This window comes from Drosophila teissieri, chromosome 3R (genome assembly GCF_016746235.2).
Source record: "Drosophila teissieri strain GT53w chromosome 3R, Prin_Dtei_1.1, whole genome shotgun sequence".
Classification (NCBI taxonomy): Eukaryota; Metazoa; Arthropoda; class Insecta; order Diptera; family Drosophilidae; genus Drosophila; species Drosophila teissieri.
The window spans coordinates 31,467,024-31,481,525 of NC_053032.1; the positions used below are offsets into that span (position 1 = coordinate 31,467,024).

Here is a 14,502-nt window from a genome sequence, read left to right on the forward strand (position 1 = left end):
CAGAAGAAGCAGCCGGCCCGCACACAGCCCATACCCATTCCGGAGCATCTGTTAACCACTAGTCACAGCGTGTCCTCCACGACGGTCGAAAGCTGATAGCAGAGATCTGTCGAGGATGCCTTGAAGCGGACGCCTGACGTAGACGTCGACACATAGCACAAATTGCGCACAGATACCCCGGATCGGAAGAGTTCAGCAGGAGCATAATAACTTTAAAGCACAACCTAATTATAAAACCGAAACCTACATCGGTTTCTCCTTCAGTTGACGCGCAAGAAGCATTTTTGAAATTGTACTTTTACATCAAATTTTCTAAGGAAAGTTCAAGCTGATTTCGACACACAATATATATATATTTATAAATGTTTCAAAAAGACTCCTTACCGAAACAAAACACACACACATTGAGCACACATTAGAGAGTTAATTAATTGTAATAGTGGTAACATGAATACCACTTACTATACCACTTTGAGAGCTAAGGCCGTCAGTTTGTCACAGCACCCAAAAATAATGTTACTTAAATACGAGCGCTATTCAATATGTAAGTGATCATCTATAACACGCATCACCCGCATCCACCAGAAACCGGGACAACAGCGGATGGGCAGGTGCAGCACTATGTAGACGGCTGAGTAATATGTAATTTTTGTATAGTAGTTTGTGATCGACGGGACAGCGTTGGACGATAGATGTTCTAGTTAGCATTTGTAAGTTAAGAAAATGACATGAATACTCGAACACTTGAATGCATTTTTAACAAATACTTAACACATGCTACTACGTTGTACATGCATAGATACGATACAAGCGTGCAACCTAATCAGATTGTAAATGTAAAATCTTTAATTATTTATACGACTTCTAAGTTTTATTGCCGCACTCTTTTGCTAAGCTTTTCATATCGTTCTTTTACTTTTTCTGTTGCCTAAGTTTAAGTTTGCCGAAGGTTCCCATGGAAGAACGTTATTACTGATATTTGTTTCGTTTTGCAATTGAATGAACAGCAAGTTATGCTAACTAATGCTAATTCATTGAGATATCGATGTCAGCTAGCGTCTAAGTTTTGTGTAATAGTAGCGTAGGCATTTTGTAATTAGCAATTAGCAACAAAGAAAGAAACAAAAACAAATGTAAACCAATTGGAGAATTTATTATGTTAGTATGAAAAATTAATTATGATTATTGAACCGGTTGGCAGCGAGAAACGTGCCAGCGGAAAGTCTTAGTTTCAATTCACTTGATTTAGGCACAACTAGTAAATTGTAAGGCATATAATGAACAACTACTACCAGCACAACCAACCAGCATACAAAACAGCAAACGCCATCAGCATCAGCCCCAAATCCAATTTAGCACTACAACTACATAAAGTAAACCAAACTGAGCAAGCGCCGAAATATTTATCTTTAGCAATTAAAGGCATATTTATAGAGCATCGTAAATACCAGATATACATACATAAATAAATCTATTCTGTAAGCGAAATAATACAAAATACAACCGAAAAGTCAAGAGATGGACATTCAAAAACAATAAACGTATTAAACTATCACGTTGTGCGTTGTTTCATTCTATTGCAACTAAGGTTGCAAAGTAAAAGACGAATTAGTAGATTGCACCTTTTGGACATCTTCAGTAAGCAATTTAAATTTGGCGCCAAAGAAGTGAATTCGGTTCTTAAAGCATACTTTTGGGATGATGGCAATAATTGCATACTTTTGGGAGTGCGCTTCTCCAAGCTGTCTTTCTTCAAAGAATTCTTCCAACTGGTAGACTAGCTACTTGCTACAAATTATGTTCGCCTGGTATTCAAAGTCAAAAGACTTGCTACGTAGCACAGATCTGAAGTTAATTTGTCAAATATATCGACCGAAATGAAGGTTTCTCCGATTTGAAATACCAGGCAAACAGAAATGTCAGCAGGTGGATAGTCAAATTTCAGCAGCGCCTGCTGGTATGCAATATTTTTTTCACCGAAGTTTGCCCTCGCGGCAGAAAAGTATGCTACACAAAATAATTGCACGACTTTCATTGCGACGCCCAAAAGTATACCAAGGATTATTATTTGACAGTGAAAATACGGCCAATCCCCAAAAGTAAACTTGTTTTATTTAAATTATTGCAAGTGTGCGGGAAAAAGTGGAAAGTACCAAATGGCAGCTGCATTTCGAATAAGCCATCCAGCTGGCATTGGCAGATGTAGAAGTCCTAGTATCTAACAGGTCACCAGACATGACCGCAACAGCTATCTTACTTTTAAAACAGTACACAAAATCATATCTTAAACCAAAGGGGCTTGCGCCGACAGTTGAAAATCCTTGTGGTCTGCTGCACGCCAGTGTAATCAAGGAGGCACTCGGCTCCGTTGTTCTCGAAGGATATCTCGCCCAGCTTGTACTCGGGATTGAGGGCCACCCGCAGGATGTAGCGTCGGTTGACGGGCACTCGGGTGACATCCACCCACTGGCAGTCCAGCACATCGGTGTAGGTGTCTGCGCAGCCCACAGAAATGCCTGCAAGGAGATGGGTTAAAAGGGATCACGTGGCAGCTGCCTCAAGCACACATACCCTGGGTGGTGTTGCCACAGGTGTACTTCTGCCGTACACCTGGCCGACATTCAGAGTCCATAAGGCAAAAGGATGCCTTGTGCCCCTGGGCCACCTTCCGGTAGTTGAGGTCGTAAACATCAAAGGTGGCAAAAACATTCATGCTGTGGTAGTGTCTGTGGCATTGGTGCCACACCCAGTCCTTGTAGTTGGCGTAAGGGCTCACATCGGCTGTGCCCACATTGGAAGCCTTAACGGAAAAGCGAAGCAGTATCCTGGCGGCGTGCGGGTTCGTCCTTCGGATTTCATAGGCGTCGGCGGACACACAGTGCTCTTCCATGGCGCAGGTCAGCCTCGACATGGGCACAGCCTCCAGGCGGGCGGATCTCTCAATGTCCGGCAGTCCGATCTCCAGGTCAGCCGAGTGGCTAACACAGGCCACCGTGCTGACATTGTGGTTTCTGGCATTGCAGAGGTTCGGGTAGTGGGACTCCCGGATGCAGTCGGCTAGGCGAGGCTCGGTTCCCCTGCACAGAGTGCCCACCATGCCCCACGGATGCTGCCGGCTATCCCCGTGCTCCGTACCCTGGCTTGCCTTGGAAGCGTAGCCCAGTCCTAGCTGTCGGCACACCACATTTGCCTCCCGCATGCTCCACGAAGTGCTGCAAATTGTTCCCCATGAGGCGCCAAAGTCAAAGCTGATCTCAACACGTCCCTCGCGGAGGACCTGAATGCCGGCGAGCGCTGCCTTATTGGTGGCCAGTCGGACCTTCATGTTTCTGTAATTGTTCTGCACGTTTAGGCCACTGTTGTTGGCCCAACTTTGGCTGAGCACCAGTAGGAGCTGCAGCACTTGAAACCGGAACGAAGCCATCGCCCATTCAGCGCCTTCTGGTAGAGTACACCCAACTTGCATCCAGTTTTAAAGTCAGCGGGAACAATGCGCCAGTACGGTAACAACTGGCAAATGGGGCTACATGTGTAGGAGGTATATTGTGCGTTGTGCTTCCCAGCGGATCGACCCACATCTGCTTGGTAGGCGGGAAAACGTTTGTATACAAAACTCAGCTGGCAAAATGCCTATACCGAGCGCGCGTGCTCTGGTTTCTGTTATGGGGTATGGAGTGCATGCGTAAACAACTTCTGTGCGCCGGTTAGGACTCAAGCAGCTTGGTGATAGCCTCTTTCAGTTCCGCCGGCTTGAAGACACCGCGTTCCGTGATGATGCCGGTGATGAGGGAGGCAGGGGTCACATCGAAGGCGGGGTTCCAGCAGTTAATGCCCGGGGCAGCGATCCGGTGCTCTCCCACGTGCGTCATTTCCCGGTCGGGCCGTTCCTCAATGATGATGTGATCGCCTCCGGGAATCGCCAGATCGATGGAGGTCAGAGGGGCGGCCACGTAGAAGGGCACGCCGTGGTGCTTGGCCACCACGGCAATCTGGTAGGTACCAATCTTGTTGGCTGTGTCGCCATTGGATGCCACCTAGGTAAAGAAACAAACCATTAATCGAGAATAGTTTAACATTAAAAGGCTTACTTACCCGATCTGCTCCCACGACCACAGCAGCCACATTTTTGGCGCGCAGCAGAGCAGCCACCATGCTATCCAGAACCAGAGTGGCGGGGAATTTCTCGTGGACCAGTTCGTAGGCTGTGAGGCGGGCTCCCTGATTGTAAGGACGGGTCTCTGTGCAGTAGACGTGCTCTAGATCGGAAAGTGCCATCGTTAGTAATCAATTCATGTACCAAACTCCGTTAGGTACTCACCCAGTTTTCCCAGCTCGGCCAGTTGGCGGACCACTCCCAGCGCAGTTCCGTACCCGGCGGTGGCCAGCGAACCCGTGTTGCAGTGCGTAAGCACCCGGACGGACCCCGTAGATCCAGCAGGGGCAGCACCTGTCTCTGCCACGCGCTGCAGGATCGCCTTGGCTCCATTGGCTCCAATGGCTCGATTATCGGCAATGTCTTTCTTTAGCATAGCTTCGGTGGCGTCCAGAAATCTTTAACAGAACTGGGTTAACTTTGTGTGCTCGTCTGGTGGCCAGTGAGGATGTTACCTTTGCTTCATCTCGGTCACATCGATTGCCTCGTCCTTGTAAAGGTCGTTGGCCAGGGTGATGAGCTCGTCGGCTGCGATCTTCATGTTGACCGCCGTGGGCCTGGCGGAAACCAGATAGTTCAACTTGCCCTCGATCTCCTGCCGCAGCGATTTCTTGGTCTCAAAGTCCTCTGGGTTGATTTCAACGGCCAGGGAGAGGCAGCCAACGATGGCGATGGCGGGCGCACCACGAACCTTAAAAAAACAATTATATTAATTTATGAGCTTATTTAAATATTAAATGTGATTGAAAGGCACCCAATTGTCAGGATTATGGCAAACAAGTTGCCTTTAATAATGCTCTTGATATATGTATATTTTAAAATATTTGGCTGTCATGCTGTTGTCAAGTCTCAAATGAGACCACCGTTAAAGCAATAATTTGGGTGCCATATTGTCGTAATTAATGAACAAGAGCGGAGAGCAGCCAGATTAGGTGGGTCAGCCTATCTTGGCTTATCAGGTGACGATGCAAAAAGCGGGGTAAATAGCTTACATGGAAAAACGGCAAGGGCTCCACGTGACAAGGCGCGTGCTCCCACATAAACGATCGACCAACAAGCCACCAATGGGCCATCATCTTGTTCTGGGGGCATTAGCCCAGTGGGAACCGATCGCCGAGTGACGTGCGCGGAGTAGTTTTATTTTTGGCAAGCGTTTTTAAATTTTTAATTTCAATTACGTTATTTATAGCCGGGCAAGGGACATACGACAAGCGACATCAGACAAGCGAGCGAGCGTTGCGCAGATTAGGAAATGTACCAACAGGCATTTGAATGGCAATTTGCCGGGGGACGTGGGCTATTAAGGCAGGCAGGGAAAGGCGCTGGCCCCGGGCCACCTCACTAAAGGCATCCTCACCTGCATCTTGTTGATGACCTTCCAGCCATCCTCCACGCCTCGCACCACCAGGTACTTGGACTGACCGGGCAGGAGCAGCTGGTCGAGGATCTCCAGGCTGCCTCGCGCGTACTTGATCGACTGCAGGCTCATCTCTCCAGGGGATTGTTCTGTAACTGGAAGAGGTCACCGATTAGTGTGTAAAATGTGTGGGTTAGAAGCAGGGAGACGGGCAACCCACTTGGACCACCAAGGGGCGAATCGCTGGCCACTAATCAGTTATTAATGGAAGGCAATCAGTTTCTGTTTCAGTTGCGATTCGCAGCTTTCAACGCTCTCCAACGACGACTGCCAGGCCAACGGATCAGTGAGCAACTGAACGAGCCTCGCGGTTTGGGGCGTCGGAAGAGTTTGCTTCGCAGCCGAGCGAAAGTGCCGAGATCGGCGCCGGAAGAGCGGGCGGTACACGGTAAGAATACTGTGCGACTTCCGCAGATGTTACCCTTAGGCGAGGGCTTAAATGGGATTCGATTGATCCTGACAAATGCCGTTTGCTAGCAAACCGAATTGAAAAGAAATTGATTTAGATGCTGTCAATCAGCGTGCCTTCCTTTCGGGCAGTGTATTTGGCTAGGGGGGCGTGGCAGGCGCAGGGGCCTCGGCCGCGAGATCGTCGATTAATTCATGTCGACAGCATCGCTGGCCGCTGCTCTCCTCCGCCGCCGCCTCGCCCAATTGATAAACGCCTGGTGGACGCCTGTTCGCTGGCGTTGGATTCCTTGCTGACCAGTGTAGACCGGCAAGAAATTAATCGCGCTGCTTATCTGTCGGCGGTTATTGGGCAATTTTGAGTGTGCCGCAATTAATGCGAGTGCAATTAGTTGGGCCGCACCGTGACAGCGACTTGTCCGCTGGTCCTGTGCCAACAAACCGCCAGATGGAATGCGTCGGGAGGGAGGGATTGGGCATTGGGCATTGGGATCACCACTTTGGGGAAACATAAGGGCAACTGGTGGTTGTTGTTGTCGTTCCGCTAACCTCTTGCAACAAAGTTGCAGCTGAATAGCACCCAACACCAGGTGCGAAGTGGGACTGGCAGCTGCCGGGGAGCGAAGACGAAGATCAGATCGGATCAGATCAGGTCGCGGTTATCGCATCGGCTACGCGCACGTTTTGTTACTTGAATTATTTTTAATTTTTGATTTACGAATGCTAGTGCCGGCAGTGTGGCCTCCTCTCTTTCCGCACAGAATACCAAGCCTGATTTGTTCAAGTCAAAACTCACCATTCCGTTATTGTGGTGAAGTACGAAGTTCTTGAGTTAGTCGCAAGGTGGCGCTAGCCAGGCGCCAAATTCAAACACAGCAACCGTTTGCGTTAGTATTTAAAATAGTTCATTTACGCATTATTATACACCCGGAATCAATTATGAGTAAAGTCAGAGGACCAGCTCTGTACCGCCTGGTGCCCTCGAAGACGCTGTTCATGCTGTGCGACGTGCAGGAGAAGTTCAAGCCGGCCATTCCGCTGCTGAGTTCGCTCATCGAAAACACAACTAAACTGGTGAGACAGCGAGAAGTGACAGGATAATGGTCGGGTTCTAATGGATTCCAGCACATTCCATTCCAGCTGGCAGCCGGCAAGATCCTCCAGGTGCCACTGCTGGTCACCGAGCAGTATCCCGAGAGGCTGGGCAAGACCGTCTGTGAGTTGGACATCGGGCATGCCTGCGCCAATGTTTCCAAGACCATGTTTTCCATGCTGGTGGAGCCCGTACGTAAGAGTATGACTGATATCTTTGGTGGCAAGCCCAAGACGGCGGTGCTTTTCGGCCTGGAGGTGGGTTATGGTTTGAGTTAGGGATTGCTTCAGCAAAACGAGCCCGCTTCTACTTTATTTAGACACACGTCTGTGTGGAGCAGACGGCCTTCGACCTGGTAAATGATGGAGTCGATGTCTGGCTGGTGGCCGACTGCTGTGCGTCGCGTCTTAATCAGGATCGGGATTTGGCCTTGGAGCGCCTGCGTCACATCGGCTGCAACATAGCCACTTCCGAGAGTGTGATATTTAATCTGCTGGGGGATAAGGACAACAAGTCCTTCAAGGAGATTGCTTCGCTGGTGAAGAAGATCTCCGCAGACATGCAGCTCGCGCGCGCCTCAAAAAGTTAAGCCTGGCGGCACTTTTCATGTGTTTCAGTCCAGTAAACCATCCTTCCAGCATATGCAGAGTGTGTTCAGTTTAGAAATTATGAGAATTATGAGAGAAGGACCCACCGGTAGGGCGGCCTCCCTGTCCTCGTCAACTCATAAACATCTCGGCCAAGTGGACAGCTGAATGGAACAGCATATGGGTCTACCCCTTTTTGCCCAGGCGGCGCCTTATAAGAACCATCAAGGCACACACATCCCCACATCCCATGCCATCCCATGGCATCCCATGGCATCCCATCGATAGAAACAGCAGCTACTGCACGGCATTGCTGCCAATTTATGCAATGACTTTGACTCGGCTCTTTGGACCTGGAATTGGCTGGCTGTGCAGTTAAATTTTATGATGCAATCGCAACAATCTCCAGCGCCCATCTAGCCATCTTCAATCGGCGCTGCAGGCATCCCAGCCAGCGCTGCAGCCATCCAGCGGTAAAGCGATCGTATCCGAGCCAAGTGATGGTGACAATGTAGGCAGGCGTCTGATTGACTCATAACAGGCCACGCAAACATCGCGATCTTGATCGCCATTTGCATGCCAAGCAGAGGAGGATCTCCGCCGCCTCCGGCAGCTGGCAATTTATTTGCCCAGTCCTCCTGGTCGGGTGAGAGAGATGGGGTCGTCTCTCTAAGCCCCTAAAACCACTGCAAAGCGCAACTTATGGCGATGGCATCGCGGCACGCGATAAGTCAACAACTTATCCGAGTTCCTCGCCAGCGAAATGAGATCTGATCTATCCAATTAGGTATGCCCCTCAGCTGTGGCTTTAATTCCGCCCATGCCCATGCCCGTGCCAGGCGGGAAAAGTGAATTGGGCTAACGGCAGTGTGCGTAAGCCTTGCCGCCCAGGGAATCCATAAATTTCTGGCCTTGTAACTGGTTTTCATATCACCGGTGCCAAGCTCACACCTCACATTTGGGATATTCATATATTTAGTTTTCGTTTTTCTGCCGCACGATGCTGGCCAACAAAAAAGATGATAAATCTGCGAAATTGCCTGCGCGGTGTGCAAATGAACACGGCTCCATTTCCATTTCCACTACATCCAATTGCATCTCCCAAGTCCGATCCGCGATCTGTGCTCCTCGGCAGCTGTAGATGTGGCTGCCGTGGAAAATCGATGAAAGATTGGGAATTTATGTGCTGGCACGCCGGCAAGTGGCAACTGTGGACACGCTCATAGATCAAATCAACCGGGGAGCAGCCCAGGCATCGCCTAAATGGCAGCTTCCTTGGGTAACTATAAACAAACAGGAATTAGGCGAAAACCCAAAACCCAAAACCCAAAGCACAGTCCCTAAAATTAAGAAATTTATCAAGCCACTGCCGGGTCAGCAACCAAAGTCGACTGGATCCACCACCTCCTCCATCACAAGTTAATCCCCGCCGAGCCATTTATCCCATTTGAATGGAGCATTGAATGGAGGCTGTCCACTCCGCTGGCCTGGCTGGCTTGGCTGGCTAAGCTGCCTCGAAATTCCTAAAACTCGGTTGACAAATGTGAGAATCCCAGGCGGCGCCTTCAAAGAGGCTACAGTGCAGCTTGGCTTACTGGCTGCAGCCTGTGTTCGCTCAGATTGCATAATTTATGGAGCCGCCTGCCCAAATTAGCCAAAATCGAGATGCTCCTCCATTAATGAGACATCTAATGAAAGATCGCTTGCATTTCCCACACTTTGGGCCGTGCTTGGCGTTTCTCATGCCACAATTAGTGCAATCATTTCTTTATGCTAATTATTCGTTCGTTTGTTCTTTACAATACCGCTCTTTCCAAAAGGGGCGCGGCCCCCGGAGGTCATAGGGAAAATTCTGCTTCGGTTGCCGCCCTCGAGTTCGGTTTTCAGTTTGTGGCGTTTGTGGCCCCACGTCACCTGTTAACCCACAAAATGCATGTGGCCAGTGACCAGCAATTAGCCGAGTGAGATATGTATCTCCAGCCACTAAGTGGCTGCGAGTACGTCTAATTAGCATATGCCCCACAATGTATACATCTGCATCTGTTTTCCGCGTCTGGGGGCGTAACTCTGGGTGTGAGATGCCCAGAGCACACGTATTAATTAGACCTGGTTATGATTGCCGGTCTCGGCGCAGCAGCGATAATCGACCGCTAACAAGAAACGGACCATCTGGAGTCGGGATTTGGGAACTTGGAACTGGGAATTGTACTTCGGATATGGGAAATGCGTGCACGGGAGCGTCGATGCCCCAATCAAAGAAGCGGATGGGTACTCAACTGCCGAGTATTCGTGGTTAGGTTATTCACTTAGCCCGCCTGATTGTAATTTGGGGCTCTTTTTACCGAATTCTTACAGGTTTGCCTCGGAAGGCCTCCTCAGAATGAAATTATCTTTTTGTTAAGAACGGTACTATAGTTCAACGGAGGGTGAGCAACGCGATTGATATTCATCAAGAGAAACGGGCCAATCAGTTGAGCATATTTCCATAGACTGGTATCAGATTTTGGCCACGAAAAAGTAAGGAATGCATGCAGTACAGTACGTAGTATTGGGTATGTAGGTTTCCCTCCAGTGGCCCCACCTGCTCCGCAAATTGAATGGTCAGGATGGGACAATGGGTCAGCTTGGAGGACATGGCGGCTCTCCTGTCATCGATTAAGATCGCCACCGTTTATTTGCCGCTTGTCCGAGCGCTCAAACTAGATCAGGCGGAGATATGAATGCTGTTTACACCATGTCTCCGAATGTTTTCTCTCAATCCCAGTGCTATCTTCACTTTTATCAAACAATGCCGCACGGGCAACAATGGCGCGACATTTGAAAAGCAGTGAAAGGTGGCCAGTGGCCAGTGGCTGGGCTCCACTTGGCCGTCGGCTCGGCCTGGAAGAACGGTCGCAGTCATATATGTAACTAATTTGCTTAATAGTGGGCACAATTGGAGGCCAATTCGGCCTCGGTCGAGCGCTGGATGGCCGACAAAAGTCGCCGAAAAAGATTTACACAAATTTATGCTAGAAAATCGGATTGCAGACCGCGTGCTTTTATATGGGCAATTGGCCAACAAAGGCGGCCAAGTCCAACACATTTGCGTGCTTTATGGTCGAAGCCATAAACCCTCTCTCCATCTCCGCATCAAAGTGACTTGGCTCGCATTTGACTTGCAGTTTGTGCAGCTTATGCAGTTGCAGTTGCAGTTGCCATATTTGGGCAGTTTCACTTGTTCGGGAATCTTCTTCTTTGAACCGAGGTGGGGGCAATTAGATATGCGCCTTGTGCACTTACTTTCTAACCAAATTAGCATACGCTGCTGGCTGGCTTCTCAATGCATTCCGCTTGGAAATTCCATCCTGCGACTGCAAAAGAAAGTGACAAGAGGATGGATTAGGATCCGCAACTCATAAGGAGCTGAGCTGAGCTGTGCTGTGCTTTTCATTAGCCAAGTATCGATTGATTGCCTCAATCGACCAGCTTTCGCCAGCTCTCCGACCCAGCCCCAAAGCAGAGCCTGCTCCTTAGGAAATCCACTTGACTTAAATGTCAAAGGCTGCGCCCGTGGTTCACCTCCCTGGGCGCCTAGGTCAAGCCATTGTGTCACGACTCTCCAAAAACACCTAGTCAAAATTGAAATGGTCGGCCGACGATGGTTGTTATTAAATCAAGGTAATTTGTGCAGGGTCTACAAAGATGCCGCCAAAACTGTGCGATTGGCAGCCGCGGAAAGTGAAGTTTTGGGCCGGCAGATTCACTTTCTGGCCGGGAAAAACAAAGGGCCCAAGCAGCCAGCCGAGAAATGGGCTAACGATAATGGCAAAAGAGGCCCGACCTCGCAGCCTCTAAATGGGCTTATTAGAGGCTTCGCTGCTCCAGTTCATTGCCCGGCCCGAGACTCCCACCAAAGAGTACTCTGTCAAATGCATTAAATTAAGGTTAATTTATAGCCACTTCCCATCCGTAATTACCAAACGAAAATGTGCCAGTACGTTGGCAAAACTCTGCGGTTATGATTTGTGAAGATCTCCACTCGCAGCCATTGTCCATCCAATTCGGCTGGCCGTGATTAATGGAGTGTGTGGCCGCTGGAAATTGGCACAGTCTGCGGATTGGTGGTCAGTGGTGGTGGTCAGTGAGCGACGTAGGTGATGTTCCCGAGATCATTTGATGTCCAGTTAGCCGGTTTTCTTTGGCTTTGGCTTTGGCTCTGGCTCTGGCTCAGCTTGTCGGCCTGTCAGGCGGCAGCGCAAAACTGACAGCCAACATTGACATCCAACGACGACAACGGAATGGGTAAATAACAAGGGGCTACAGGCCGGGATTCCGATCCCGAGTCTCAGGTCCAAGTCCAAGTCCACGTTCACGTCCACGTCCACGTCCGGGCAACGGTAGCCCATGTCGGACATTCAAATAATGGAATGATGTTGTACCTGTGCCTGACCCATATCAGTTTTCTGTGTGCCGTGTGCCTGAGGGGTTTTTCTGCTTCGGGAAAAGTTCAGCAGGTCGCGGACGGAGGTTTTTGGCATATGAAAAGTGAAAATCCCATTTGAATGGGAACTGGGCATTTGAGCAACTGCGCAACTGAGCGATTGAACAAATGAACGATCTGCCCCTCGGGCGCCGCGGGCAACAAAATCGTGTTGACAGTGAAGTGAAATGTAGGAGGTTTTATGCTGATTTTCACAAAGTGCAACAGCTGCTTGCAGCCCGCAATTTGCCAGGAAAATCAAAAGTGAAGGCGTTGCGGGAGATCTTCTTCTTCGGCCAAGGCTTTCATTAAATTTCCAAGCGAATTGCCAGCGATCTGCCGAAGAACCCGAACCGAATAACGATTTGGCTTTTAGCTTTTGGAGCAAACAAAACGCAAAGCACTCGAACGCTTTTCACTCGAGCCGCATTTCCTTTTGTCTTTGCGATCGGACAAACGGGTTTTCCCATTGGGCTCAAACGGCGCCTTTTTGACTCAAACGTGGGTCCCCGGGTATTGCTCTTTATTTTAATTTGCCGGGCGCAAAAATATCTGGGCAAAGTGCTAATGAGACATAATGACATAACTGCCGCCAAGGCCAGGACTAATTTATTATTTCTCCTCCGCACCCGGGCCGAGATCCCTTTGGGCCCATCCCCATATCCGTGCGATGCCACTGCACTTGGCCGGGCCAATATTTCCTAATATTCGCAATCATTTAACTTAATGTGCGAACATTAATTTTCCTAGCCGAGGATGAGGATGCGAATGCGAGTGCGGCTACGAATGCGGCTGCGAATGGAAGGCGATCCTGCTGCCGGCTGCGGCGAGGGCAATCTGCAATCTCCGCCTGGATCTTACCGCATTCATCGCTGGGCAAATAACCGAACACGATATTCGCTAATGAGACTGGCAAACGCAATGTGGGCGTGTCGCCGTCGGCCTTCGTGAGCCAGCAACAACAAACAATTCAATTTTCAATGCCCGCGGCCGCCCAAAAACAAAGTATAAAAGCTAAAGGGGCAGGGGCGGCGGAATAAAACATTTGCAATTTATAGCTTAATGCATGCAACGTGCGTCAGATTGCACCGCCAGATTGCCAACTCCGAAGGAGGAGGAGCGAGAAGGTGGTCGCTGATGGTGGGAGTCGGACGCGGAGTGGGAGTGGTAGTGGTAGTGGAAGTGCCATCTTTGACTTGAACGGACACTCGGGACTTAAAGCCCTGAACTGCCGTATTAAGTTTCACTCTGCGGTAGCAATTTGTCACTCACAAATAAAGCATTCCCCGAACCCAATTTCCATTCCATTCCATTGCCGCGTAGATTCTCCGGAGACTGTGAGAACTCCTGGCGAAGAGGCATCATTAAGTGCGCCGGCCCAGACACTTTTCAATGCCACTTGTGTTGACTTTTCAACCCAAAAGCGAAACCAAAACGAAACCAACTAGCAGGCCCGTGAAAATGAAATGAAAACGATTCCAGCAAAAGAGAAAATGCGGCAAGTGTGTGGGCCACTCGGTATCCCCGTATTCGAGTATTTCAGTGTGATGGCTGTCACTCACTCGACCGACGGACCAGCGGAACCACCGTTGGCGCAAGGGCACCACAATGGTGGTTGCATGGTGCAGTTGGCGCTCAGGGCCGCCCGAGTCACTGGGTCAACTGGGTGAAGGCAATGCAGAGGGAGACAGCCAAATCGGATTCAAAAGGTTCAAACAAAAAAAAGCTTTAGCTTTAAGAATGAAATGTACGATAATATTAATTGTTGGCGATTTTGAAGCAAATACAATCCATCCAGAACTAGATTTCTTGGTCTGCCCATAATTTGTTTGTTTTGTGAGCAAGCACTAAGCATTAAGCATTGAGAATGCCTTGACTAAAGCGCGCTGCCGAAACAAAAGACTCAGGGCACAAACTTGGCCGGAACGCACTTGCTGCGTTTTGGTGTGCGCGAGTTATTGTTGGCTCTCGCTTTTCGTTCATTTCTTTTGGCCACTTCAAAGCGGCCGCTGAGCAGCCTGGCAGCCCGGCACAATGCGTCTTAGCCCACTTTGAGCAGCGAAAAATCAACATCGAATTATGGCAACAACAAAATCGCAGTATGCCCGTGCAGACTGACAAGTGGTACAAGTACATCGTACATCCGAGCAGCCAAACATCCATCGCACCTGCCCCCTGACTTCTACTTCTGCTTCTACAACTACAACTACTTCGCCAATGGAGAGAATTCTGGGCTGTCGAACATTCTAAGCGCACGCGGTGAAAGTCTAGAAACGCTCGGCGGAGCTCAATGACAAGAAATTCTGGTCTTCATAATGAGGCTTATAAATGCTTTTATGGTGGCAGCTGAGCAGCTGAGGAGCCCCGTCACAACTAACTACA

At 49.4% G+C, this 14,502-nt stretch overlaps 4 protein-coding genes across 9 annotated transcripts in view; 2 read left to right on the plus strand and 2 right to left on the minus strand.

The window, feature by feature from the left end:
* The window catches only part of LOC122621467 (G protein-coupled receptor kinase 2), a 52,196-nt gene extending 50,641 nt beyond the window's left edge, over positions 1-1,555 (plus strand). For both annotated transcript variants that reach the window (XM_043799325.1, XM_043799326.1), the window contains one exon: positions 4-1,555. In XM_043799325.1, the coding sequence (XP_043655260.1) occupies positions 4-96 (93 nt within the window). In that variant the 3' untranslated portion in view covers positions 97-1,555. The remainder of the gene's footprint in view (positions 1-3) is intronic.
* Positions 1,556-2,141: 586 nt separating this feature from the next.
* LOC122619869 (lysyl oxidase homolog 2A) lies at positions 2,142-3,466 on the minus strand. Its single transcript, XM_043797069.1, has 2 exons — positions 2,572-3,466; positions 2,142-2,516 (listed from the first exon to the last, which is right to left on the minus strand). The coding sequence occupies exons 1-2, from the start codon at positions 3,464-3,466 to the stop codon at positions 2,278-2,280; spliced, it is 1,134 nt and encodes a 377-aa protein (XP_043653004.1). The 3' UTR covers positions 2,142-2,277.
* Positions 3,467-3,518: 52 nt separating this feature from the next.
* On the minus strand, positions 3,519-6,731 carry LOC122619870 (methylthioribose-1-phosphate isomerase). 4 transcript variants are annotated; one of them, XM_043797072.1, is made up of 6 exons: positions 6,528-6,731; positions 5,511-5,659; positions 4,609-4,844; positions 4,319-4,551; positions 4,093-4,256; positions 3,519-4,034 (listed from the first exon to the last, which is right to left on the minus strand). In XM_043797072.1, exons 2-6 carry the CDS (start codon positions 5,640-5,642, stop codon positions 3,705-3,707), a joined length of 1,095 nt encoding a protein of 364 aa, XP_043653007.1. In that variant the 5' UTR covers positions 5,643-5,659; positions 6,528-6,731; the 3' UTR covers positions 3,519-3,704. The 4 variants fall into 4 exon arrangements, with proteins under 4 accessions (XP_043653007.1, XP_043653005.1, XP_043653006.1 ...); XM_043797070.1 differs by having other exon boundaries at positions 5,511-5,665; XM_043797071.1 differs by lacking the exon at positions 6,528-6,731 and adding an exon at positions 5,731-5,878 and having other exon boundaries at positions 5,511-5,665.
* Positions 6,732-6,854: 123 nt separating this feature from the next.
* LOC122621587 (isochorismatase domain-containing protein 1) lies at positions 6,855-7,711 on the plus strand. 2 transcript variants are annotated; one of them, XM_043799499.1, is made up of 3 exons: positions 6,855-7,052; positions 7,104-7,328; positions 7,391-7,711. In XM_043799499.1, exons 1-3 carry the CDS (start codon positions 6,918-6,920, stop codon positions 7,658-7,660), a joined length of 630 nt encoding a protein of 209 aa, XP_043655434.1. In that variant the 5' UTR covers positions 6,855-6,917; the 3' UTR covers positions 7,661-7,711. The 2 variants fall into 2 exon arrangements, with proteins under 2 accessions (XP_043655434.1, XP_043655436.1); XM_043799501.1 differs by having other exon boundaries at positions 6,859-7,052; positions 7,119-7,328.
* The last annotated feature ends 6,791 nt before the right edge of the window (positions 7,712-14,502 follow it).

Bases quoted from the DNA above. Each gene is read 5' to 3' on its own strand.
- LOC122619869 (XM_043797069.1), bottom strand. From the start codon at position 3,466: ATGCAAGTTGGGTGTACTCTACCAGAAGGCGCTGAATGGGCGATGGCT. The intron at 2,517-2,571 runs GTATGTGTGCTT...ATCTCCTTGCAG, and splicing joins CTGTGGCAACACCACCCAGG to GCATTTCTGTGGGCTGCGCA.
- LOC122619870 (XM_043797072.1), bottom strand. From the start codon at position 5,642: ATGAGCCTGCAGTCGATCAAGTACGCGCGAGGCAGCCTGGAGATCCTC. The intron at 4,845-5,510 runs GTGAGGATGCCT...TGTTTTTTTAAG, and splicing joins AGGTCATCAACAAGATGCAG to GTTCGTGGTGCGCCCGCCAT. The intron at 4,035-4,092 runs GTAAGTAAGCCT...TTCTTTACCTAG, and splicing joins TGGTCGTGGGAGCAGATCGG to GTGGCATCCAATGGCGACAC.
- LOC122621587 (XM_043799499.1), top strand. From the start codon at position 6,918: ATGAGTAAAGTCAGAGGACCAGCTCTGTACCGCCTGGTGCCCTCGAAG. The intron at 7,053-7,103 runs GTGAGACAGCGA...AATGGATTCCAG, and splicing joins TCGAAAACACAACTAAACTG to CACATTCCATTCCAGCTGGC. The intron at 7,329-7,390 runs GTGGGTTATGGT...TACTTTATTTAG, and splicing joins CGGTGCTTTTCGGCCTGGAG to ACACACGTCTGTGTGGAGCA.